The sequence below is a fragment of the Nestor notabilis genome, unplaced genomic scaffold (assembly GCF_000696875.1).
Source record: "Nestor notabilis isolate BGI_N333 unplaced genomic scaffold, ASM69687v1 scaffold12562, whole genome shotgun sequence".
In the NCBI taxonomy this organism is placed as follows: domain Eukaryota; kingdom Metazoa; phylum Chordata; class Aves; order Psittaciformes; family Psittacidae; genus Nestor; species Nestor notabilis.
Window position 1 is genome coordinate 3,983 of NW_009918854.1, and position 24,184 is coordinate 28,166.

At 49.5% G+C, this 24,184-nt stretch overlaps 2 protein-coding genes across 2 annotated transcripts in view; one reads left to right on the top strand and one right to left on the bottom strand.

Moving 5' to 3' along the window:
- Positions 1-10,057: 10,057 nt before the first annotated feature.
- RAMP1 (receptor (G protein-coupled) activity modifying protein 1) lies at positions 10,058-20,560 on the top strand (the record flags this gene model as incomplete). The annotated part of the gene is made up of 3 exons (XM_010009941.1): positions 10,058-10,203; positions 19,997-20,403; positions 20,481-20,560. Coding segments are annotated over 3 exons (633 nt in total), but the record flags the coding sequence as incomplete, so codon positions are not given.
- A 2,820-nt stretch (positions 20,561-23,380) lies between these two features.
- Positions 23,381-24,184, bottom strand: part of UBE2F (ubiquitin-conjugating enzyme E2F (putative)) — a 68,670-nt gene continuing 67,866 nt past the window's right edge. Inside the window, exon 9 of the mRNA XM_010009942.1 lies at positions 23,381-23,739. Coding sequence (XP_010008244.1) covers positions 23,689-23,739 — 51 coding nt within the window. The 3' untranslated portion in view covers positions 23,381-23,688. The remainder of the gene's footprint in view (positions 23,740-24,184) is intronic.

Genomic DNA, 24,184 nt, shown 5'->3' on the forward strand with positions numbered 1-24,184 from the left:
AGGTGAGTACCAGGGAATCCCAAGCCCAGGGTGCTCTTCTTGTGCTATGGATGCTTCCTCCGAGGTCACTGCTATTAATCACCAAATCCAGTAATGAACCTGCTTAATGATTTCAGTACCTTGTCTGTGAGCTTCTACAACTTGAGTTTTTGAGAATGTAAAACCACAGCCTGATCCCTTGGGAAAGCATCCCAGTGGGATGTGAAACGGGCAGCAGCCTGGGTCAAAACTTCTGGCAGTGCTGGCTTTCAGCCAAGGGCAGGATGCAATCCCTCCAGGCTTCCCCATATCCTTCAGGTAGTGTTTGTTGGGAAAACAGCAGTGCTCTGTATGTGTGAGTTGCAGACAAGCGCCGTCTCTGCACGTTATTCAGCTGGAAGGAGAGAAAACTACATCGAGAAACCTCAGTTAAAAGGGAAATGAATTATCCCCGGGCTGCTCACATGGCTCAGCAACAGATTTTAGTCTGGGAAGTGTATATGGACAGTATTCAGTCAAGCTGTTCTTTGCAGCCTCTGAGGACCGCACCACCAAGGCAGTTTGGTTTTCTCCCTGGTGAATTTTAATTTATATATATTTATTAAGTTCCTCTTTATAGGCAATCTATTGGAATGAATAACATTTGCCTGGGAACTGCTTTTTCTTTTTATCTTTAAGGTAGTTCAATAAAATGGTTCATAGTCCCATGGACCAGAATAATTCACATTTAACACACACAAACCCACTGAAACCTGAACCAACAGGACCGAAAGCACGTTGTCTCCAAACCAATGCCGGGCACTTCTAACCTTGGTGTTAGTTTCCCTGTTCTTATTATAGCCTCAATCAACTGAAATAGCTGAAGGAAAAAAATAGTCGTGGGGGTGGGAGAAGAGAGCATTTGCCTTCAGAACATTCTTGAGGTCTTGAGCGTGGTGGCTGCTCGTTTCTCCCTGGCTTTCTCCAGAGAGAGCAGCCCAGCTCTGAGACTGAGCTGACATCTGGCCCCTCTTGGCATGCTGTGTTTGTTGATGCTTTAAAAATAACTCTAAAGCACAAGTCTAATGCTGGGTTAAGGTGTTGGGATGATGATGCTGGAAACCTCTGTCCTCCCTGGGCTGGTGTCCATTCAGCCCCTGCTGTTTGCAAAAGATGGGTGCCCAGAATTAAATGGGGATCCCTGGTTCAGCTCTTGTGGGTCAGCAAGAAGGTATTTGATGGTGGTAATGGCCAGACCCAGTTTGGGCTAGGAATGGGTTAATGAAGGCAAATCATTTTCAGAAAGAGCCCGCTGTTCATTAAGAATATAATTACCTTTATAACTAATTGCTCATGACAAATTTTTCCCTCTTCTGTCAGCCAGCAGTTACTTTTCAGCATGCCTGGGTTTTGATTTCCTTCCTTTTCAGCTGGTTTTGATTTTATTTTACTTACTACATGATTTTTTTGGGGGGAAAGAAGAGTATTTGTCATTCTGCCTTACACAGAATCTAATCTAGGGACACGTTAAGATTAAGTTCTGTTCCTGAAAGTGTGCTTGGCTGATGGGTAACAAGGACATACCGTAACTCCTGCTAACATATGTGGGGAGACTGAGGTAAAGAGAGAAACTGGACCAGAGTCCTGGCTCTTTGAACAGCCTATTTCAGTGTATTTAGTACTTACTATTATTTAACAGCAATACTGTAGGGCAAAAAATGAACTCTCTGTGACCCACCTAAGCTGGGCTATGGGATGCGAAGTACCAGCATTTATTTTGAATAATCTGCATCTTACAGGAGCCGTTATGTGAAAACCTCTATCAGAATGATGTTAAATTATCCTTTGTTTGGGCAGTGCATTGTAGGAGCTCCATAAGATGAACCTGGGAAGAGGACTAACATAGTGAAGCAGTATCTCTGCTGCCTGAGCATCTCCTGAGCATGGCAGGGATACAGCCTGGGGAAACTGTTTTCTGTGGGGCTTGTTGAGGCAATCACTTGATACCTTTGGGAGTCGCTGTATCTTGCAGTAATTTAGTGCTTTGGAAGCCTTACACCATCCCAAAGCATTTCCACATTTCTCAAGACTTCAGGAAACTAATCACCTCGATGTTCAGGAGAACTAGAGTTGTCTTTTCCCTGTAGAACCTGAATATCTTTAGTCTGATTTATTATCTCAGTCTAGAAAAGGGGTACTTCATCCCTGTTCCTGGAAAGGTTATTCCCCTTCATTTTATTAGACAAAGCAAAATAGAGATAGATGGGTTTTTCCCCCAGCCAGCACTAATGAGATGTTCTGCATGGAACTGAACATAATATACCCAAAAGGATATCTGAGGTTTCAGTTTCGGCATCCTGTTGTGCCTGTGAAGGAAGTAATGTATCTATTGAGCTGATATTTTGCTGTCATTCTGTTTTTGCTAGGACAGGGGTGTTTGAGTTTTCGCTATCTTTTTATAGTTATCCCAAGCATTACAAGAGGGCACAAAATAAGCTGCATAAAAATAACTGCCAGTGAATTATTTGTTGAAGCTGAGGTAGGAGCCAGCTGCCTGAACACAATGCCTGTTTGGGGCCTTTTTTCTCTCTTTTAAGCAAGTGCCTTATTAACCTGATAATGTATGAGACACTTCCAACCAGTGGATTTGATGGTACATTTGTTAACTGGTGGTTGGGGTTCCTGCTCCGGCTGTGGTGGGAGCAGGGGCCACCCATGGGACAGCAGGGCAGGAGCTGGGCAGCACACTGCCAGAGGAAGGCAGGTGATACCCCAGGTGGGCAGCTGCCACCCTGGGCGCTGGGACCCTGTTGCTGGCAGCAGGACCCCCCAGTGCCCAGGAAGAAGCATGGGCATGTCCAAAAGGCACTTAAGGCTGGGTCCCTTGTCCCTTGGGAAAGCAGCTGCTGTGGTGTGATGAGCAGGGGAATGTCTCTTATTCTGTGGTCCCTTTGGCAGGCAGCAGGAGCCAGGATGAGCAGAGGAGATGCTGGGAAGAGAGATGAGGGCAAAGGACTCCAGAGCTGTGTGCTGGCTGGCTTCATTAGCCCACTGCTCACAAAGCGGCCCTAATTAGGGACCAAGCCATGGAGCTGATGGCTGGGCACAGTGGAGTGTGTGGCAGCCCTGCTTCTTGTGGGGCTGCAGAGATGGGGCCGAGGCAGGGTCCAGGGAGTGGGGACTGGAGCTGCTTCACTTGCCTCTCACCATGGAATCACAGAGTGGTTTAGGTTGGAAGGGACCTTAAAGCTCATCCAGTTCCAACCCCCTGCCACAGGCAGGGACACCTTCCACTAGAGCAGGTTGCTCCAACCCCCGTAGGTACGGATGTAGTCAACGGTAGTGTTTTGGTGCTGTGTGCGCTGTTTGCAGGTACACTGAGGAGACTGGGAAGTTCAGGGTGCTGGTATGGGGCTGCTGCAATTGCTGGGATGGTGTTTGTGCCCGGCTGATGGTGTGCCCTGAGCTGGAGCTGATGCTTGTGATCCACTTGTTTCCGTTTGACCTTCTCCTCTTACTGCCTTTTACTGTAAGTAAGTCTTCATGCCCGGTAGTGTTTATCCCCAGAAGTGTTTCTGGAGCATCATTATGCTGCCTCCATCCGGTCCATGTCCTTCCAGAAATAGGATTTCTGGGGATGCTCCTCTGGAAGCAGCAGTAGGACAGTGCTGGCAGATCCACAGTGTATTCTTCAGACCCACATGTTGTGCTTTGTTCCCAAAGATCATAGGATCACAGAACGGTTTGGGTTGGAAGGGACCTTAAAGCTCATCCAGTTCCAACCCCGTGCCACAGGCAGGGACACCTTCCACTAGAGCAGGTTGCTCCAAGCCCCTGTGTCCAACCTGGCCTTGAACACTGCCAGGGATGCGGCAGCCACAGCTTCTCTGGCCTCTTTGAGGAGCTTTTGCTGCCTGAACTTTCCACGTGGCCAGGTTCCTAATGAGACCATCCCAAGCCTGGCCAAGTCTCTCTCCACCAATTCTGCATTCACATATCTGGTGTCTCCCAATCCAGCAAGGTTTTACACTGACCTTCGCTGCTGCTTACGCCCCTAGCATGGCATTTATGTCATGGCACCTCCCTCCATGGTGCATATTTGGCACAGAGGTCTCATTTTGCTGAGGTTTAATGGATCTGGCCAGCAAGTATTTGTTTGGGGTCTGGAGAGACTGTTTCTTGAGCAAGCTTGGATGGAGGAAGATGCAACACATAGACCTGGGCGGGACCCGTGGTGATGCTCTGCCCTGGACAGCAGCTCCTGCAGCTCGCTCCCCAAAGCAGCACAGGCAGAGCCTCAGCCACTTATGTGTTTCTCGGGGCAACGTCTGATATCCTGTGGTTGAGCTTTCCTAGCCCTGTCTCTTTTCATTAAGTCCTTTGAAAGCTTTTGTGGCTTCATGGCACTGAAGCTGTCAGACAGGTAAAACACGGGGTGAGCCCTCCATCTGCAGACCTTGCTGGGGCTGTGCTTTGCAGCTGTGTCTGTGCCATAGGATGGGTTGGGATGGGATGATCCTGTGCTGGTGGTGGGGCTCACACAGGCTGATTGAGAAGGGGATGGGTCTTTGTCTCCCCTGCAATCGCCTGCAGGGTTTGGACACCTCCATCCATCCCTCTCACCATTCCCAAGCTGCCAGATCCCAGCAGCCTGGAGTGGGGGTGCCAGTTGCCCCCAGCCTGACCTGGCCAGGCAGGGATGAGAGGCTTTAAAAATACATTCCCTGTGCAAAACCAGGACAGAAATAGCCCTGCCAGGGCTCGGAGGTTTCGTTTGACTGCAGGGGCACATCCCAGGCTGTCGGCAAGCAGGGGTGTTCGTAGGCAGCTCCCTCCTTTCCCATAGAGCAATAAACAGTGTGGAGCCAGCCACCATGGTTCCTCAAACCCAGCACCTGCATTTTGCTGTCCTCCAGCTCCAGCTAAGGGGGTCACGTATTTGCTAAGCTCCAGCTTCATTTTTGGCTGGTGAACCAAGCTCTGAAGCCCAAAGCAGCCCACTGGAGGTGTATTTTTAAGCAGAGGGTGTTGGACCCTTCCCGGGGATTTATGGATCTGCAGATGCCAGAAGGGGCACTTGTGCCTTTCTTCCTGCTCCTCCCCAGCTGGCATGGGTGACTTCTGTCTCTCTCCTGTTTCTCAGCAGGAGGTTTCAAGACCTGAGCTTCCTGCTGGGTTGCGCCGTGGTTTGGTTTTCAAGCCCTGTATCTGGAGCTGTACCCCACGGGTGTCTTCAGAGTCTGATGCAGAAGGTGCTTCTCAGATGGGTGAGCTGTAGAGGAGGTTAGTGCCCAGGGCCAGGCTCGTACCTCTTTTGGGGCTCTAATTACCACCATGCCTGCTAGCTGCCATGTACAGGGTGGCTGCCCAAACCTGCTCTGCCTGGGAAGCACAAAGTCAGGCTTAGGAGAAGGTGTGGACAGGAAGGAGCAGTGCTCAGGGAGGTGCCTGGGGCAGGGATGCCCTCACGTCAGTGGTTTGTGGACACCAACCAAAGCCCAGCTCAGTGTGAGCACTGCTCGAGGCAGTGCGTTTATTTTTAGTCCTGTGAGCACTTGCTCCATCCCCCACAAAACCATCTGCTGGTTTGTTGGCTTTGAGTCAACAAACACCCCCCCCCCCCAATTTTGGCCACAAACTGGGATGTTTTTCATGCTCATCTTCTGCCTTCATGCCCTTTCCCCACCCTCCCGCAAGTGTTTTGGGCTGGGTCTCATCCGCCCCTTGGCTTCATGCTTCAGTCTGGGCAGAGCACTGGGGTGCTGGGAGGGGACTCATTCTGACACAACCCAGGGGTGCTCCCAAGGGTGCCCAAGCCCCTTTGAGGGGTACCAGATGCTCACCTGGCTTAAGATGGAAACTGGAGCTTAATTATGTTGAGTTACTAATTAGCAGTGGATGTGGTGGCTCTGCTGGTTGAAACTCTGCTTGAGAAATGCACTTGGTGAGGCCTGGCTCAGCTGAACTGTTTGTAAATGTGTGTCCCAACACGAAGAGAAGGGTTGAAAAGCAAAATGAGGTGTCCTGAGACTAAAGACACGTGCTCTGCATGTACAGAGCGGCTTTCCAAGGGCTGTGCCTGCAAAATCCCCCCACTCCAAATCTGCTCTCACAGAGTTTGGGGTTAGCCACAGGTGACTGTCTCCTTCCCAACATTGTTCCCAGCTGTTGAGTACCTGGGTTGGCAGCACATCTGTCCAGCTGAGCTTTACCTGTTTAATCTCACAGGTTTCATCCAGGATTCATCCCACTGGATGGGGATGTGGCAAAGGCAGGGCTTGAAGCACAGTCAGCAGATTTCCAGCTCTTTTTGGGTTTTATTTTGCAACTGGGTCCAAACAATGAAACAACCACATGGAAAAGGAGGGGAAAACAAGCTGCTTTCATCTCAGGCTTGTTGAGAGAGCTTATCATTTCACAGGGGATCACAGCATTTGGGAGAAGCCCTGGAGAAGATATTTGTTCTTTGAGCCCAGAGTTTCGCTGGTGCTTGGGTTTAGCTACGTGTGGCTTGTTCATTGCCAGCCCTGCTGTGAGTGTCACTTTGCAATTATCTGTGATGTTTGGAGATTTAATGAGACCTCTGAGCTTTTAGATTAATATACATGAAGGGGGCCAACAAGAGAGGTTCTGCAGCGGTGGCAGGAGAAGGACGAGGTGGTGTCCACTAAGTTGTTTTCTGGAGCTGTGAGCCCAGAGCTCTTACCCAGACTCCAGCTATAAGAAGTGGAATGGAAAAAAGTCCAGTTGTTTTCCTTAAGATTTTGTAACAACTCGGTACCAACACTGATGTTTTGCTGAAATCCGTGAGCGACGTGGGGGTTTTACAGCTACCTGAACTGTGGTAGATGTCTGCTGGGACTCTCCAGGACATCAGTCCCAGGGCAATCAAGAGGATCTGGGATGCCTGGAAAAGCCTTCCCTCCAATCCCTTCCTCACCACCCCTTTCCAGATGTTCCCTGTGAGGAGGCAACTTAAGGATCCTTGAAGTTACGTCTTTTGACAGGCAGTCAGTGCTCCTCTTGGCAGTGAAGGGCATCCATCAACGCAGGTCCTTGAGCAAGATAAAACACCACGTCAGATGGTGCCTCCTTCCAGCAGAAGGCACCTTTGAATGCAGACGGCAGTGTGCACACATGCTGCAAGGCTAAAGTTTGGATGGCTTGCGGTGGTGTTACTTGCAAGATGCACAGGCTGAGGAGACATGGGAAGATGGGCAGAACCCCCTGCTCTATGTGTAGGTGTCACCTAAAAACCAAGTGGGGCTTTTGGAGATACCGCCTGGCTCCAGTGGGATGTTCCCAGAGAAACCACTGCACTCCCGCAGCTCCTGATGCCGTTTTTCCAAAGGGAGTGCTGAGGGCACATGAGAAGGGAGCTCTGGGAGGCAGATCAGCCCTGGTATAGTCAGATTTTGGAACTCAGTTATTCAGCAGCTCCTTATGGCCTTCACAAATGGATGCTGCTAAGTGCAGAGACGTGACTGCTCCAGAGCTCGGTTATTTACAGCTCACTGCAGCTGACTTACACCATCTCCATCAGCAGGGCTGAGGGGGGAAGGAAAACCTTCTGGAATGAGATCCAGGAGATACGAAAATCCCTCTCTGCTTTCCCCTCCTCCCTCCACTCTGTTGTTACAAACCCTGAGCCCATCCCAGCCTGCTGCATTGATGAATGTGGGTTTGGGAAAATCCAGGAGCCAGCAGGGAAGTATCTGTGTGTTTAGGGGGGACCATGTGAAAATGTGGCAGAAGGTTCTCCTCTCTTTGACCTTAAAATGTGCATTTAAAGCTAAACCCAGCTCTCCCTGGCCAGCTGAAAGCAAGAGCTGTGCTCACTGTGCCCAGCTCTGTCCTCGCAGCGTTTAAACCTCTGTGGAGCCCTTAACTCCTCTTGGATGCTCTTTGTTTCTGATGTATAAAACAAAAGAGCCCTTCACAATATTAGAACACTAATGTCCTCGTGAAACATCTTGGTCACTGGCTGATGGCTCTGGTTCCCCCAGGGAAGAGGATTTGCAGACAGACCCCATGTGTAAGTGTGGGGGAGACATCTTCCAGGAGCACACTCTCTGCACTGCTCCATGGCGTTACCAAGCCAAGGCTTGGCTGTCAGCATCTGCAGAAGCCAAGTCCTCATATGGGAAAGGCAGAGCTCCTGAAGAACATTCCCCATGGGGGAAAGAGACAGTGATGTACCTTGGAAGGACCTTCAGAGCTGAGACGAGGCAGGAATGACTTGCATGCTTGGGGATGACAAAGCTCATGTGCTGGTTCTCTCCTGGCTGCCTACACCTGCACGTCCAACCCAGCAGTGTCTTTTCAGCTGCTCTGAATGACAAGTGTTTAATGCTCCCTGGGGTTTTCTTTTCACTTGGTTTGGGTTTTGAGTTTTGGGTTTTCTTGTTATCATGCTGACTACCAGATACACGTGCCTTTGCAAGCATCGCAGCCAGTCTGCGGTTCTCAGTTGCTTCATCCGCATGATTTATTTAGTGTTTCTCCTCTCTCCACCCAAGGTGGAGCTACCTGTTAAGGTGTTTTCCTCTGGGTCTGTTCTGCAGGAGCAGCTGTGTGGTCGTCGGGAAATGTTTGGGCATCTCCAAGGATAGTTGTTTTTGTGGAATACAGGTGGTGATTTGTCTGTAGGCCCATCCATGCTAATTGGCAGCGGGAAGGGGAGAAAAGCCTCCCAGCCATCAGTGATCCCTGAGCCTGCCCGGACTGAGGTTTGCAGTCCATCTTGCATGTAAAATTACTGCATATTACACCTTCCTCTTCCTCCTGCTTCTCTTCCTCCCTTGGTGCTTTGCTTCAGCATCCCAAACCTTCCCATTTCAGAGTAGGGCTTGTCTCTGATTGGACTTGATGATCTTAAAGGTCTTTCCCAGCCTAGTTAATTCTGTGATTCTTTGGCTGAGGTTGTGTTCTACCAGTGCCATAGGGTGAGCCCCTGGGTGGCATCAGTTGGGTAGAGCTTTAGATTACAATAAACTCAGGTTTATTATTGCAACAGTGAGGGTTTAATGCTCCTCACTTCCCTTTCCTTGGCTTGATAACTCTTGTTGTCTTATGTTGAGCTGGGCTGAAGTGGCAGCCATGGTGGAAGGCAGCATGGGACTCCTGTAGCCATCGAGAAACCTCACCCAAGGGTCTGGGGACCCCTTGCTACCCAAATCCCCCAGGGGGTGCTGAGTTCTTGCCCATTCCCATAGGATGCTGGTCCCTAAGCACTCTTAGGATTTATGTGTGGGCTGCAGAGTCCCCCGGGCAGGAGCCACTGGTGATATCCCATGGCTTTCATATGCAGACTGCTAAATAAATAGCTAAATTCTGTTTTGGTGAAAAATAAGATAAAAATAAAGCCCCATTATTTTGCACAGAGTTATTTATGTGTAGCAAAATACAGAGCTGGTATGCGATGCCTGCCTACAATGTACTCTAGGAGCTGCAAAGGCACTAGCTGGCACTTTGGGACCAGCGTATATATTTATAGCCAGGCTCAGTAAATCATTCCTCCTAATGTTTAGCCTGTGCCTGCTTCCCTTTGTAGCATTACTGCCCTTTTCCCTTCCCACTCACTAGCAGCATTGCACTAGTTGTGCACAAACTTGTAAAGAAGTGCATCCACCAGGGATGGATGTTTGTTTCCAAGTGTGGCATCATGCAGCTAATTTTTAAGGGGACCTTTTCTCGGCAGCAGCAGGGATCTGACTGAGAGCTGTGAGGTTATTCCCTAACATCCCCTTACTCTTTTTGTAAACCAAAAAACTGGGAATTTAAAGTCCCAAGATGTGTGTCATGGGATCAGCAGAGAATAAATCTGCATCCTTACTTATTTATGACTTACATGGCCTATTTTCAACAACTGATTTATCTAGTGTCAAGCACTTGGGAGGGTAACGGTGGATGATGCTGCAGGGTCATAGTGAGGTGAAGAGGGAAATAAACCCCCCAGAAGGAGGTTTTGAAGGAGCTGGTTGAGGGGGGTGTGTGATTTGAAGTTCAGCTTTGCTTTGGCAGATGCCCTCTGTGTGCAAAGCTGTGTGGGGACCGCGCGGTGGGAGGCAGGGACTAACCCCACTTGCTCCTTGCCTGTCTTCTAGCCCATCACTTCATCGCGGCGACAGCGTGCCAGGAGGCAGACTACGGCTGGATGATCAGGCACTACTGCCTGAAGCAGTTCCAGCTCAGCATGGAGGGCATCGGGCAGCGGCTCTGGTGTGACTGGGACGAGACTGTGGGGTAAGTAAGATCCCTCCTGTCCCGCCTGCACCTGTCTTTGATTTTGGGGGGCGAGGAGGTCAGTGGTGGGTTTTAGTTTTGAGGGCAGAGAACAAATGTGCCATTTCACTCTGCTGATGCTGCCCTGGCTCCATCCCTGCCAAAGGGGCTTCCCAGAGAGGTGATGGATGCCCCATCCCTGGAGGCATTCAAGGCCAGGCTTGATGTGGTTCTGGGCAACCTCGTCTAGTTGAAGATGTCCCTGCTCATTGCAGGGGGTTTGGACCAGATGAGCTTTGAAGGTCCCTTTCAACTTAAACCAGCCTGGGATGTGATAATTCTCTCCTGTTTGCTTGCGGAGGGGCCACAAGGTGTGCTTGGAGGGGAGAGCAGTGGATGTTGTCCAGTATCTGGACTTCAGTGAGGCTTTTGGCACTGTATGCCCTAAGATCCTTATGGACAAGCTGATGAAGTGTGGGCTGGATGAACAGGCAGCGAGGTGGGTTGGAAAATGGCTGAACAGCGCAGGCCCAGAGGGTGGTGGTTGTTGGACAAAGACTAATCGGAGGCCAGCAACCAGTGGTGTACCCAGGGGTCAGTGCTACTGGGAGGAGTGGGTAACACACCATTGAGTCATGCTGCCAGCCAGAGGGATCTCAACAGGCTGGAGAAACGGGAACCTCACAAAGGTCACCAAGGGGAAGTGCAAAGTCCTGCACCTGGAGAGGATCAACCCCAGGCACCAGGACACGCTGGGGGCTGTCCAGCTGGAAAGCAGCTCAGCAGAAAAGGCCTTGAGTGTCCCGTTGGAGATCAAGATGAACATGAGCCAGACACGTGTCCTTGTAGCACAGGTGGTGAATGGTGCCCAGGGCTGCATTAGGAGTGCTCCAAGCAGACCCAAGGGAAGTGATCTTTCCCCTTTGCTCAGCACTGGTGAGGCCACCCCTGGAGTGCTGGGTCCAGTCTTGGGCTCACCAGTGTGAGAGAGACGTGGACGTACGGGAGAGTCCAGTGAAGGACCAGAAAGATGATGAAGGGTCTGAAGCATCTCTCCTATGAGGAAAGGCTAAGGGAGCTGGGGCTGTTCAGCCTGGGAAGAGAGAGTCTCAGGGGGACCTTATTAAGGTATACAGATACCTGAAGGGAGGGTGCAAAGAGGATGGAGCCAGGCTCTTCTCGGTCGTGCCCAGTGGTAGGACCAGAGGCAATGGGCACAAACTGAAGCACAGGAGGTACCCTCTGAACATCAGGAGACATATTTTCTCTGTGAGAGTGACGGAGCACTGGCACAGGTTGCCCAGTGAGGTTGTGGAGTCTCCATCCTTGGAGATGTTAAAAAAAGCAAGCAGCTCTAGGTGGCCCTGCTTGATCAGGGGCATTTGGAGAAGACAAGGTGGGTCTCTAGATGTCCTCTCCAACGTCAGCCATTCTGCGGTTAAATGGGCTTTCAAGGAGCCCACCCTAAGCAGTGTTTGGAAATCAGGATGGTGGCCTTGCTCAGTAAAGTTATGTGCATATGAAGAAACCACACGCCCCAGTGATGGAGCTTCAATAGAAGACTGCAGCTGCCTGCTATATGCTGCGTATCAATGTGTTAAAAGGCAGTAGATTAGCAACCCTGTCATGGCTCCATTACATCTTCTGGTGACTCACTGCTTGATGGACATATTTTCCATGAGGTTTTCCTTGATTTTCTCAGTACTCAGGTTCTCCAGGCAGTCCCAAATGCCTTAACGCAGCTTGGAGACCCCACAACCCACTGAGATGCCTTCAGACCCTCTCTGTGAGAAAATCCCAGGCCATCCCACTGGATCTGCTGGTTTGCCTGCTGCTTCCAGAAGTTGTGTGTTGATTTTTCTTAGCAACTAGAAGGATAAGCTGCTCTGGAGTGGGCTTTTTTGCGTGTCTTTGGTTTGATTTTGGCTCTTCCCTATTTCTAAACATCAGAGCAGAGTTTTTCATTACTGCCGTGGCTTAAATCATTCTCTTGGTGAGATGGTTTTGATTGAAGTTGCAAAGACCAGCCAGGGGTGTCCATGTGCTGGTGTGAGGGCCTGAAAAGCCTGTTCTCCACTCTGAGCTGGCTTTCCACATCATACAGCATGGTTGTGCTGTGGCCTTTCTCTGGGAAAACAAAGTGGCTTGAGACACAAGTGGGGATCGAGGTCTGTTGGAAGTGGTGAGTGTATCTCGCTGTGTGCAATGAGTGTTTTGCACAAAAATCGGAGTTTTTTGTAAGGCTTTGGTTGATTTCTTACTTCATGGCCCTTTCTTCTGTGCCAAATTAAAATATATGTGTGTGTGTGTGTGAAAACATACATATATAGATAGGTTTTGAAAAGGACAGCTTGGGTTTTCCTTCCCTTTCACTGGTGACAAAATGGAGGGGAAGAAAAGAGAGTGGAAAGACTGTAGGAGGTTTCCTGGTTCTGAGATATCTCATCGGGTCCTCAAAAATGTCCAGGGCCTTGGGAGTCTCCACAGGATGTGTCCCCCTCTGTTGATACCTTTGCAGGCAGCATCCAGATGAGGTCCAGATGTGGTGAATGGTAGAAGGGATAACCACCTTGCTGGGGATGCGCTCCCACCCCTGGAGCCATCCCACCAGAGCTGTCCCCGTGCAGGGGCTGAGTGTGTCCCAGAGGTGGGACTTTGCTTTTGGTCTTGGTTTGGTGCTGTCTGCAACCCTGGTGAGATGCAATCTGTCTCTTCCTTCAGCAAACCCAGTGCACAGGAAGCAGAAGTGTATTAAAGAGATTGTTAAAGAACAAGCTCCTATGTCCTGGTTTTTTTTCTCTAAATAGTTTCCACTAAACTTGTTATCCTTGAGGCACTTGAGGAAATGCTGATAAACTTGCAGTGCTTAATTTGATTGTGTGAGTCCATTTGCTCCACATGAAAGCAAGGCTCGAGCTTAGTTAAGCAATGACATTCCTCTGATCTTCCTGTGCCCTCAGGACACTGGGAAAATCAGGTGGAAATAGCTTAGCTACTGCTGCAAATAAGCTGCTTTGAAGGATAGGGATTTTGGGTGGTCACCTTGCTCAAGACCCCTGCTACCTGGGTGTGCTTGGGACTCACCATCCCCCTTTAATCCTTCTGGAGAGAGGCTTTGGACAGGGGCCTGTAGGGACAGGACAAGGGGAATGGCTTTAACCTGCCAGAGGGGAGACTGAGATGAGCTCTGAGGCAGAAGCTCTTCCCTGTGAGGGTGCTGAGGCGCTGGCACAGGGTGCCCAGAGAAGCTGTGGCTGCCCCATCCCTGGCAGTGTTCAAGGCCAGGTTGGACACAGGGGCTTGGAGCAACCTGCTCTAGTGGAAGGTGTCCCTGCCCGTGGCAGGGGCTTGGAACTGGATGAGCTTTAAGGTCCCTTCCAACCCAAACCAGTCTGGGATTCTATGATTTTAGGAGAAAAAGCACTGTTAGCAGATGTCCCAGCAGGAGTGGGTAAGGGGTGGCATAGGCTGGCTGGTGGCCCCTCTAGCTTTAAGGGGAAAGACTGGGCTTCTACCGGGCATGAGACAAAAAAATGGAACAGGCCTAGAGCCTGTTTCCTCTCCATATCTTCCCCCAGCCAAAGGAATTTTGATGCTTGAAACCTGTCTGAAACAAGAAGGAGACATGTTTGAAGGTTTTGCCTCTGCCAGGCCCTGTACCATCAGCAGCATCTGGTTTGGGGCTGTGATTTCTCGTATGTGGCATTTAGCAGGGAAATGCCTGTTAGTCCCATCATTTACTGCTCAATTGAGAATGACACGATGGGAACATCTGGATAAATGAGTTGTCTCAGAGGAGTTTGTAATTGTGGTTTATTGGTCCTATTTATAGGCTGCAGATTATCCTCCCATCTTACCCTCAGAGGTATTAACTGAGCTCTTGCATTACTGGTACTGCTGCTTTCAGGTGTAATGGAGGGGTCTATCTGTACAAGGAGTGTTTGGCGAGGTTGGGCTTGGACCTTGTGGACAAGCACCAACTCTCTGAGGTTGGTCCCTCATCACTGAGCTCTGCTGCCTTTCTTAGCTGTACTTATTTGGGGAAAGTTGATGTTTTTTCATATACAAGTCTTACCATATAGCAGGGAAACTTGTGTGAGCTGTTACACGCTTCAGGAATGGGATGCCATGAACACTGTCTCCTGGGAAGAGGGAAGGACTGCTCAGAGGTGTTTTCCCTTGGGTTCTTTGGTTTCTTTCCCTCTTTTCCTCCCCAAAGCACAAGTGATCTGGCGTGGCTTTGGATGCTCCTGTGTGCTGGTGCCTGCTGGGTTGCTCACTGACCAAATGGAGCCCCTCCGTGGTGGTGTCCCATGGATCCCTGGCCCGAGAGTGATTTAGACTGAGCATCCCGAGTTTTGTTTTCCAGGGCTGCTCTTTTATTCAAAAGCCAGATGATTGTTTAGCTGGAGGTGTGCTGTGGGCTCCTCTGCTCTGTGGTGGTGGCTGAGCTGCTTTGATGGGGAGCTCAGCTGTGCATGACTGATTATCCTGAAGATCAACTTGCCTATTTTGATTCCAGGTCCCGATTCATCAGCACAGCAGTTGAGCTTTGGGATTAGCTGTTGTCTCCCTCGGCACAGCTACTTTGGGTCTGTTCATCCTGGAGAAGAGAAGCTGCATGGAGACCTCAGAGCAGCTTCCAGTGTCTGAAGGGGGCTACAAGGATGCTGGAGAGGGACTCTTCATCAGGGACGGCAGCACTAGGACAAGGGGTAATGGGTTTAAACTTAAACAGGGGAAGTTTAGATTAGATATAAGGAAGAAGTTCTTTACAGTGAGGGTGGTGAGGCACTGGAACAGGTTGTCCAAGGAAGTGGTAAATGCCCCATCCCTGGCAGTGTTCAAGGCCAGGTTGGACGGAGCCTTGGGTGACATGGTCTAGTGCGAGGTGTCCCTGCCCATGGCAGGGGGGTTGGAACTGGATGATCTTAAGGTCCTTTCCAACACAAACCAGCCTATGCTTCTATGATTCTATGTGGCACTGGGGCTGCTGGAGGGATTGGGCTGCCGGCTGCTCACCCACCATGAGCAGGAGCTGATGACTTGTCAATAGTTTTCCTGTATGTTTTTGGCTTGCTGGCAGGCTGTGGCCAGGGGTTTTGCATGAAAGTGGGATGGGGAGATGCTCATTGTGCTGAGCGGTGCTGCAGCTGCAGGCGTCACTCCAGCCGAGCCAGGCGCCTTCATTCCAAATATATCCGCCCTGTGGCATGCTGAAAGATTTCCGGGGAATGCTTTCCCCTCATCCTGTGGGGAAGGAGCTGCCCAGTGTGAGCGTGCAGGCTGACAGCTGCAGCCAGGACCAGAAATGAGGGATGATGCTGCCAGCTCCTGGTACCCTGCCCCACTCCTACCCCTGCCTGGGGGCTGCTCTTACAGCTGTCAGTACACTCACTGTGTGTCTTTGGATTATTTATCCATTATCTTATAGAAAACAGATTGACCCACTCTCTTATTACCTCATTATCTACTTATTTATGTTCAGGTTGCCAAGTCCCTGCTGTATACTCCTTTAGCATGTCTGCAAACTTGCCGTGCAGCCTTGCAGAGGAAGAAATCAATTTCTTCTTTTAATTAACAACACAAAAGGAAAGCCTTGCATTTTGAGTTTTGTAAGGTTGGGTTTTTTCCTTCTGAAGCACAGGGGTTTGAGGAGGAGAGGAAAAATCCTGGTACCTGTGGCAAAAGGGGAGAGCTGCTGATCCTGCGAACCCCAACTGGTCTCCACGGTGTAACACCATCCACACCCAGGCGCTGGCGAGGAATAAATGGCAGATCAAATTCTGGTCTGGGTTGCAGTGGTACAAAACCAGAGGCATTGCTTAGGATTTACAGCAGGGTAAGCATTCAGATCCCATCAAACCATAAATCAGGCCTCGATTGCTTCCCACCAGCGGCCCAGCCCCATCTGCTCACAGGTGTTCGTCCCCATGTGGTCCCCACGCTGCCCAGCCTCCTCCTGCTGCAGCATCCTTGCAGCCCAAACTGTTTCTGTGGCAACAGGGAAAACAGTTTTAATCACAGTTCATGTTGGGTAGGGAAAATAATATTTAGAAGTAAGCAAAGCTGTACCCTTCAGGGCAGGCTGCCTGTCTCCCTGCCCTGGATGGCTTGGGATAACCTGCCCTGTTCCCGGTGCTTCCTACATCAGCAAACTAATCCCAATTTTTGTATTTGTTTTAGTAATTAAGGCTGGTCTTTTAAGGCATTTTAAATTAAGATGCTGCTATTTAAGGGAATGCCAGGGAGAGGAGGGGTGGAAGAAGAGGGAAGTGACATGGATGCAAACTGCTGCTCCTTTCCCTCTCTCCCCATGTCTGGTGGTTTCGGGGGACATGCTGGCCATCATGGTGAGCTAAGGACACTCTCCACGCTCAGCGCAACTTGAGCCATGGGCATCCCTCAATCTCTCCATCTCAAAGCTCAGGCGAGCCCCCAAGAGCTGCTGTTCCTGGGGGAGCTGTCACTGGGCTGCAGGCAGTTCTTGGCACCAGGAAAGATCCTGGAGCAGCCCCAGCTCAGTTGCGAAAAGGGAGCATGACTTAGGGATGCTTCTCCTCGAAGGTCTCCTCAGGGCTGGGGTAAGCTGGACCAACCCAAGTGCTCTGCCCAGGATTTTTGCTGTACATTCCTTGCGAGCAGCAAGGGTTTCAAATACCTTCTCATGGGGACAGAGGCGCCCGATGGAAAGACTTCTGTTGCATCCTGTGGTTCCAAATACCATCTAAACTAACTCCTCTGATGCCAGCCAGGTTTTGCAGCTTGGCTTTTGGCTGTTATGAACACCACATGGCATGTAGCTTTGGGCTGCAGTTCCTATACATAGCCCCTGGCAAACAGCATTAAGAACGTGCTTCCTTTGATTACCTCTTGCTCCCAGGCAGGTTGGGAATCTGGGGACAACCATCCGTAGATGTTACATCCTTAGATCCTCTGGCTGCTCTGCAGGGCTGTTGGGGACATGCCATGGTGCAGGTCCATGGCCCAGTGGCTTCTCTACAGCCTCATTTACCCTGACTGAACTAGGCCATCATGGAGCTTGTTGGAAGCCCAGCCAGTGATCTGCTCTGGGGTTAACCCCCAGCTTTCAGCCATAACGTCCCGCTCAGCATTTAGAGGACAGACAGCCCCTGGTCTGTGGGGCAAGGGAGAAAAGGACACAGGATGCAGGTATTTCTCTGCACACCCCCTCTGATTTGGGGTTGGTGGCATTCAGATCTCTTAGGTCCTCCCCAGAAAATGATCTGAGTGTTTTGCCAGGCATTGCAATGCCCAGATGACACCGATTTGGCTTTCTGTCAAAAGGAAGGGTTATAAATCTCTGGAGGTTTTGTTTTGGAAGGTCTGCGCCTTTTCTTAGCTGGAGGAGATGGTGTTTTGGGAGATGGAGGCTTGCAAATGAGCTGTAGGGTTGTCTGAGAGACAAAAGCTTGACTCTACCCTCTCTCCAAGGAGAGTTTTAACTCTCTGCCTGAGGGTTACATCTCTTTCTAGACACCAGAAATAAGAGTGATCATCCTTGCAGCTCCCAGAGCTCAGCTCAGCTTTGGCTGGCTGAGTGTGGTGGTGGGACCTTGCTCACCTGGTCTGGGCTGAGGATGGCAAGGGGCAGCTGTTCTGAGTAGGGAAACAACCCCCTGAGATGTTCCACGACTGGCACAGGCTGAATTCCCAGTGGGACCATGCTAGTGTGGTGCTAACATCATAATGTGGCTCTGCATATGGGGAGAGAGAGTGAACCGGGTGCTGCTTTGGAGATGCAGTGGGATGAATGTTCACTGTGGCTGTGGCAGGGAAGAGCATGCTCAGCCCCAGGCGTCAACAGTGCTGCTCTCCAGTGGCATCTTGATCCCTTCTGACAAGGCATTGCAAAAAGCAGCCTGGGCTTGACCAGTCTGGTTTATCCATATCCCAGCAAATGGATCCCTGTGGTAGATGGTGATGTACCTGTAGTGAGAGGGTCCCTCCGTGCCATGTGTCTGGGTGCTCTGCATGTGAGGACGTAAGATGGACTGAGTCTTGAAGGACCATTGTCTGAACACCATGAGATGCAGCAGCTCAGGACCCGTGCAGCTGGCAAGGGATGGGCTGCGTGGTGGCTGGCAGCTCATGTGTATAGATGGGCAAGGGTCTGTGAGGTAAAGTGGAAGAAATTAAAACACCCAGCTACAGCTGAGAGTTTGGCTTTGCTTTTAGTAGGATGTTCATAAAACTACCATGGTCAAGTAGTGCTTTGTGTAAGCAAAGGACAGAAAATCATAGTCAGAGATTGGTTTGGGTTGGAAGGGACCTTAAAGCTCATCTAGTTCTAACTCCCTGCCTATGAATGATGGGAGCAGGTATTGATCAACACAGAAGCATGGGTTGAGCTGGGGAAGGGCTAAGCCAGCTGCTGTACAGCCCTTCAGTTTTAAAAATAGCTTTTCTGTTATCACTCTCCCCCTGGTTCCTGACGATGCTTCAGCTCTCGAGATCTCCTAAGGATGCTGATGGACGGGAAATGGTAATTTGGCACATTGGGATGCTGAGCAGAAGCTGCTTTTAGTAGCTCCAGGCGCCCCATTAATTAAATGAGGGGGCTCCCTTTGGCGCTGCCGTGTGCCAGTGGGTACAGCTTAGACAACTGCTGCCGGCCCGAAAACCTGGCTGATGAGATGCAGAGTCCGCAGCAAGTAGCTGGGAAGCTGCTTAGAAAGTATTTGTTCCCCCAGGTGAGTTTTTAATTGGCTGGCTGGGGTTTGGTTTGCTCTGCTTCTGTAGGATCAGGCCTAATTGGCATGGGGAAAGAAACAGTTCTATATAGACGTTGGTTTTATGCATAGCCTTAAAAACTGGACGTGCTGCCCGATGATAGGTGGGATGGGTTGTGGTCCTGTGGACCTGCAAAGAGATGAGCTTCAGAAGTGTATGCTGTTGGTTCAGGTGCAACCCCCCTGTTTTTAGGCAATTCAGAGAGAATTTTAAGTAGATTTCATGTGCTCACTGTTAACCCGTTTTGGCTGAACTTTTGCTCTTGTCGTGGTTTCAGCCAGCTGAACCCAGGACAGCCCTGAAGGCAGAGCAGCTTGCCCAGCTGCTAGTGGCTTAGGATGGGTTTTCTGGAGGGCTTTCCCTAAAGGTGCCAGATGGCTATGTGAATCCAAGCGGTATTTTCTGGTAACACTGGACTGACCATGAATCCTGCAAAAATGAACAAAAACAAACAAAAAACCCCAACACTTGCTTCTAGTTATTTCTATAAATATTAATTCTGTTTTCATTTACTTACAGAATCATAGCATGGTTTGGGCTTGAAGGGACCATAAAACTTATCTAATTTCAGGCCCCTGCCGTTTACTTTGTTACTCCAGCAGCCTCTGTTCCACATAGAGTCACAGACTGGTTTGGGTTGGAATGGACCTTAAAACTCATCTAGTTCCAACCCCCTGCCATGGGCAGACGCCTCTCACTAGACCATGTCACCCAAGGCTCTGTCCAACCTGGCCTTGAACACTGCCAGGGATGGAGCATTTACCATTTCTTTGGGCAACCTGTGTCAGTGCCTCACCACCCTCTCTGTAAAGAACTTCTTCCTTATATCTAACCTGAACTTCCTCTCTTGTCACTACAGTCCCTGATGCAAAGTCCCTCTCCAGCATCCTTGTAGCCCCCTTCAGATACTGGAAGGCTGCTATGAGGTCTCCACACAGCCTTCTCAAATAACAAACACATCTATAATAGAAAGTATATAACATTTTATATGCTATGGGGGAGTGCCCTTGTCAGGGTGCTAGTGCCTGGTGCCACCCCAGTGCCCTTGTCTGTGTTGCAGCACCTACGGGGAGCTGACGAACTGCACGGCGCTCATTGCCGAGAGGCTCGACTGCTACTGGCCCAACCGGCTGGTGGATGAGTTCTTCGTGGCCGTGCACAAACAGTACTTCAGGAACTGCTCCCCCTCTGGCCGGGCACTGCATGACCCCCCCAATGGCATCCTCTGCCCCTTCATCCTGCTGCCCATCCTCGTCACCTTGCTGATGACCGCGCTGGTGGTATGGAGGAGCAAACGCAGCGAGAGCATCACTGGCACAGGCGAGGGACCACCTCTGGACTGTCTCTGGTTTTGGGAAGACCTTGGCAGAGGAGCATCACTGGGGGTACCAAGCCCTGGAGGCAGAGACAGCAGTGCCACAGCTCTTCCTCTGCACCACACGTGTGCCACTTGCCTGGCATCAGGAGGTAATGGTGAGGTTGATGGGTCTGGGTGCAATGAGACCACCATGGCTTCCTCCTGTCCCTTTTGTTTTCTACACCAGGAAAGGCATCTTCTCCCGTAGCACAAGGCCGAGGCCCCCATGGGGTGGGTTTCGCCTTGGAGATGGGGAGCTATGGGTGAAGGGTGGCAGTGGGAGGAGGTGGTGGTGGTGGCCTTGGCAATGCTAATGAGCAACGGGAATAAGGTGCTTTTCCTACCCAAATAAACACATAAATAAACCAGGTGCCCATCTGTGGTGTGAAGACTCAGTGCTCACCCCTCTGTGAGGACCTCCCCTCACTGCCCTAAAGCAGCCTCTGCGATCCTGGAGGCTGCCCCCTCACCTTCCCCTTTAATAGTATTGACCTCCACCCCACAGACAGTCTTTGGGGTAGCTCTCCAGATTTATTGTCACCCCTTCAACCAATGGAAGCTGCTCTGAGGCCTCCCCAAGAGCCTTTTCTTCTCCAGGAAGAGGCTTTCTAGAAGATGATAAGCTGCCTATGATAAAAATAAATGGGGAAAAAAAAAAACCAAAAACCAAAAAACCAACAAAACTACCAAGCCCAAAATAAAAAACCAAAGCCCAAACAAGAAAAAAAAGCAGCAAATTGTTACAAAAGCTGCCTGTAAGTTACAGAAGTTAATTCCTGCACAAGTGCTGTTGGCTCAGGAGCCTCCATCCACCAACTGGCCATGAGCATAGGTAATGCTTTGGGGACATAGAGGATAGTTTTGTCTTCTGCCATTGCAGAAGATCTGTGGGTGTGCAGGATGGAGATCAGATAGAAACGTGCTCCTGGTGGTGCGCAGCTTAGTGCTTTGGTGAGAGGCAGAAATCGAGGGTGGCTGGAAGGAGTGTAATAAGCTGCATCTATACAAATGTAATTAATATATAAACAAACATATACATATATAAAAATAGAAAGCCCCAAAACAAACAGCTTCTTGTGTTCAGAAAGAAATAGTTCAGTTTATTTTCCTGGGCCATGAGCTGATGAGCTCTTCTAGGATGAGGATCATCCAGGATCATCTATGATGATTTCTGCCCCTGTGTATTCTGGATGGGAAGAAACCGCTGCTCAGCCACCTTCTACAGTATGTAATAGTATCCAAACTTCAATATTCTGCTCATTTGCTCCAGGTAAGCAAGAACATGGTGCAGGGATTATACAGCAGGGCTGTACTGGGAGGGGGAGACTGGCTTTGATGGCAGCACCTCTGGCTCGGTGCTCACACAGGCTGCTGTACCCCAAACCTGCTGCATACCCTGACACAGCTGCTCCTGGCTCTCTGTAGCAGCACCCTGCGTTTGCTCTGCCATGGCTTCCACGCAGGAGTGAGGAGCCAGACACGGGCAACAGCCAAGAAACAGGGACTTCCACCCATTTTGTTGAAGGATGGGAGGTGACAACAGTACCAGTGCGCCACTACAGCAAGGAACACTCACCTTTGTTACAGCAAACTGGTTCAGTGTTTTCAGCTTGAAAAATAAGAAAATCCTTCTGACTTGGCAAGCAAAACCTAGACCTATTTTCCAATCTTTCTATTCCTTACCTTCCCTGACATTTCTATTGCGGCAACAAAAATCTCTCACCACAGTTGCCTGCTTAAAATAACATCCTGATCCATGTTTCATTTTAGCCCCAGTGGCAACATTACCCGAAGGTGAAGCTCAGGATAAGGCTCTCCTCCTTCATGCCAATCCCTGCATTTCATTTATCTGCTTTCCTAGACCTCCAGTAACAGCTACACGAGCCTGTGAAGCTGTAAGAGAAAAGGCACAGGGACAACTTAAGCCTTTAAGCAAGGCTGCAGCATGCCTAAAATCTGCAGCCCAGGTCTGCCATGCTGATGATGGAGACAAGTTTTGATTTCCTTCAGTGTCTGCAGAGAAACAGCAGGGAAGAATAAAGTGTACTCATGGGATAAAAAAACATCAACACTCGAGCATTACACATACACTTGCTCTGTATGAAACCACACCAACATTTATTTCTATGGTTTATCTATAAAAGCTTGACTCGTTCCATTGCACCTCCTCTGTGTGATCCCACAAGTGGATTCCCAGGGGAGGAGTAGTGAGGAGCTCTGGCCCACACGAGGCAGCAACTCCTCACAGCGTTTACTCTGAAGTGACTCCTGAAGTACATGCTACTCTCTTGTGGAAGATCTCCGCTCACACACACATTGTGTTTGATATACAGCTACTTACAGAAAAGGTGATTATAGCATCATACCCCTTCTAATTACCAAGAAAGCCAGGCGTGCAGGAGTGTTTCAGAGAGGTGCAGTGCATTCTTGTTCTCAGCTGCATTATTAGTCATTCCCTTTCAGTGCAGAATGTTGAAGAACACAATTAGGTATTCTCCAGGTCACGGTGCTTGAATTACCTTCATCAGATCAAACAGTGTCTGATGCCCCATCACCACATCCAGATTGGAAAGCCAAAGGCAGATTTCTTACAAAAAAAAATATCTCCCTTTTGTTAATTTTTCACAGAAATATATAATATATACTTTATATATGTACATAGTTTTACTAATACTACACATTTACTTAAGTTAGGGATTAGCCTGTGTTTCTCGTAACTACTTCACACAACAATTAGGAACAAAAGAAAAATACTGTAGCCCAAACAGGAGCTGAAAATAACAATGTAAGAATTCCAAACGTGTGACAAAAACATCCTTAACATTAAATATCATCAAGAATTTCAATACCAGCAGTAGAATATCATTTAGCACTAGCATTCTGGCAAGTTCTAAGCCTTAGCTGAATGACTCTTGGAGAAAGCTTGTATTGTTTCTGCTCATCAAAGGCAACAGGATTGTGATTTGGTTCACAGGAGACCATTTTATTGCCAACTTGAAGTGTTCTAAAAGCACGCCACCTCATCTGTTTGGTTGGGTTTTTGTCTTCCCCCCTCCAAACTAGGCAAGAGTTAAAAAAAAAGTGTAATTACAATTTCGATAGTGATTTCTTTTAACTTCTCAAGCATATCTCATCAACAGGATATACAGTACAGTTCAGAAGAGTAAACATTTTTAAAAGTAAGCAAACAATTTTTTCACCCAACATACACAATTTCTTGCTGTATTTATGTTGAACTCTCCTTTTAACATGGACAAGTTATGAAGTTAGTTTTCTTCTTCAGTACAACATGGACACAGGACTAGTACAATCCGGGCTGGTTCTGTTGTTGTTGTTGTTGAAGTTAAGGATAACTCTAGTGTGGAAGCCATGGTCCTGCCATCCATCTCCCTTCATCATCTCGCATAGCGCTTAATGTAATCTTCAACTTTATTCCGAAAGTCCTCCTAGAGGGAAGCACAGTCGGAATTACCCCAAGCACATCAGAGAGGGACTCACATAGGGCTGCAGTGGTGGTGGACGCCCACATCAGCAACCAGTAGGGTCAAGTGTCCATTAATGTTTCCAACGTGGTGTATGAGAACTGAGGCAACCTCTCAGAGTCCTTGGCAAGCAGATGGCTGGGCTCCACTGGGAATCTCCTTTGGGGACTGAACTGAACAAAGTTTGCCATCACCAGCTGTCAATGTAGGTACAGACAGACAGGTCACCTGTGCTGGGAGGCCAGGTCCCAGCAAGTGACACAGTAAAGATCTGGCTGTGGTTTTAGAGAAGGAAGGGAAGCTTTCCTTACCAGATAAAAGAGCCAGGTCTGTCCCAAACACTCATTCTGGCCTCCCTAGGTGAGTGCACAGTATTACAGCAGCACATTACCAGCACAAAATAGAATCA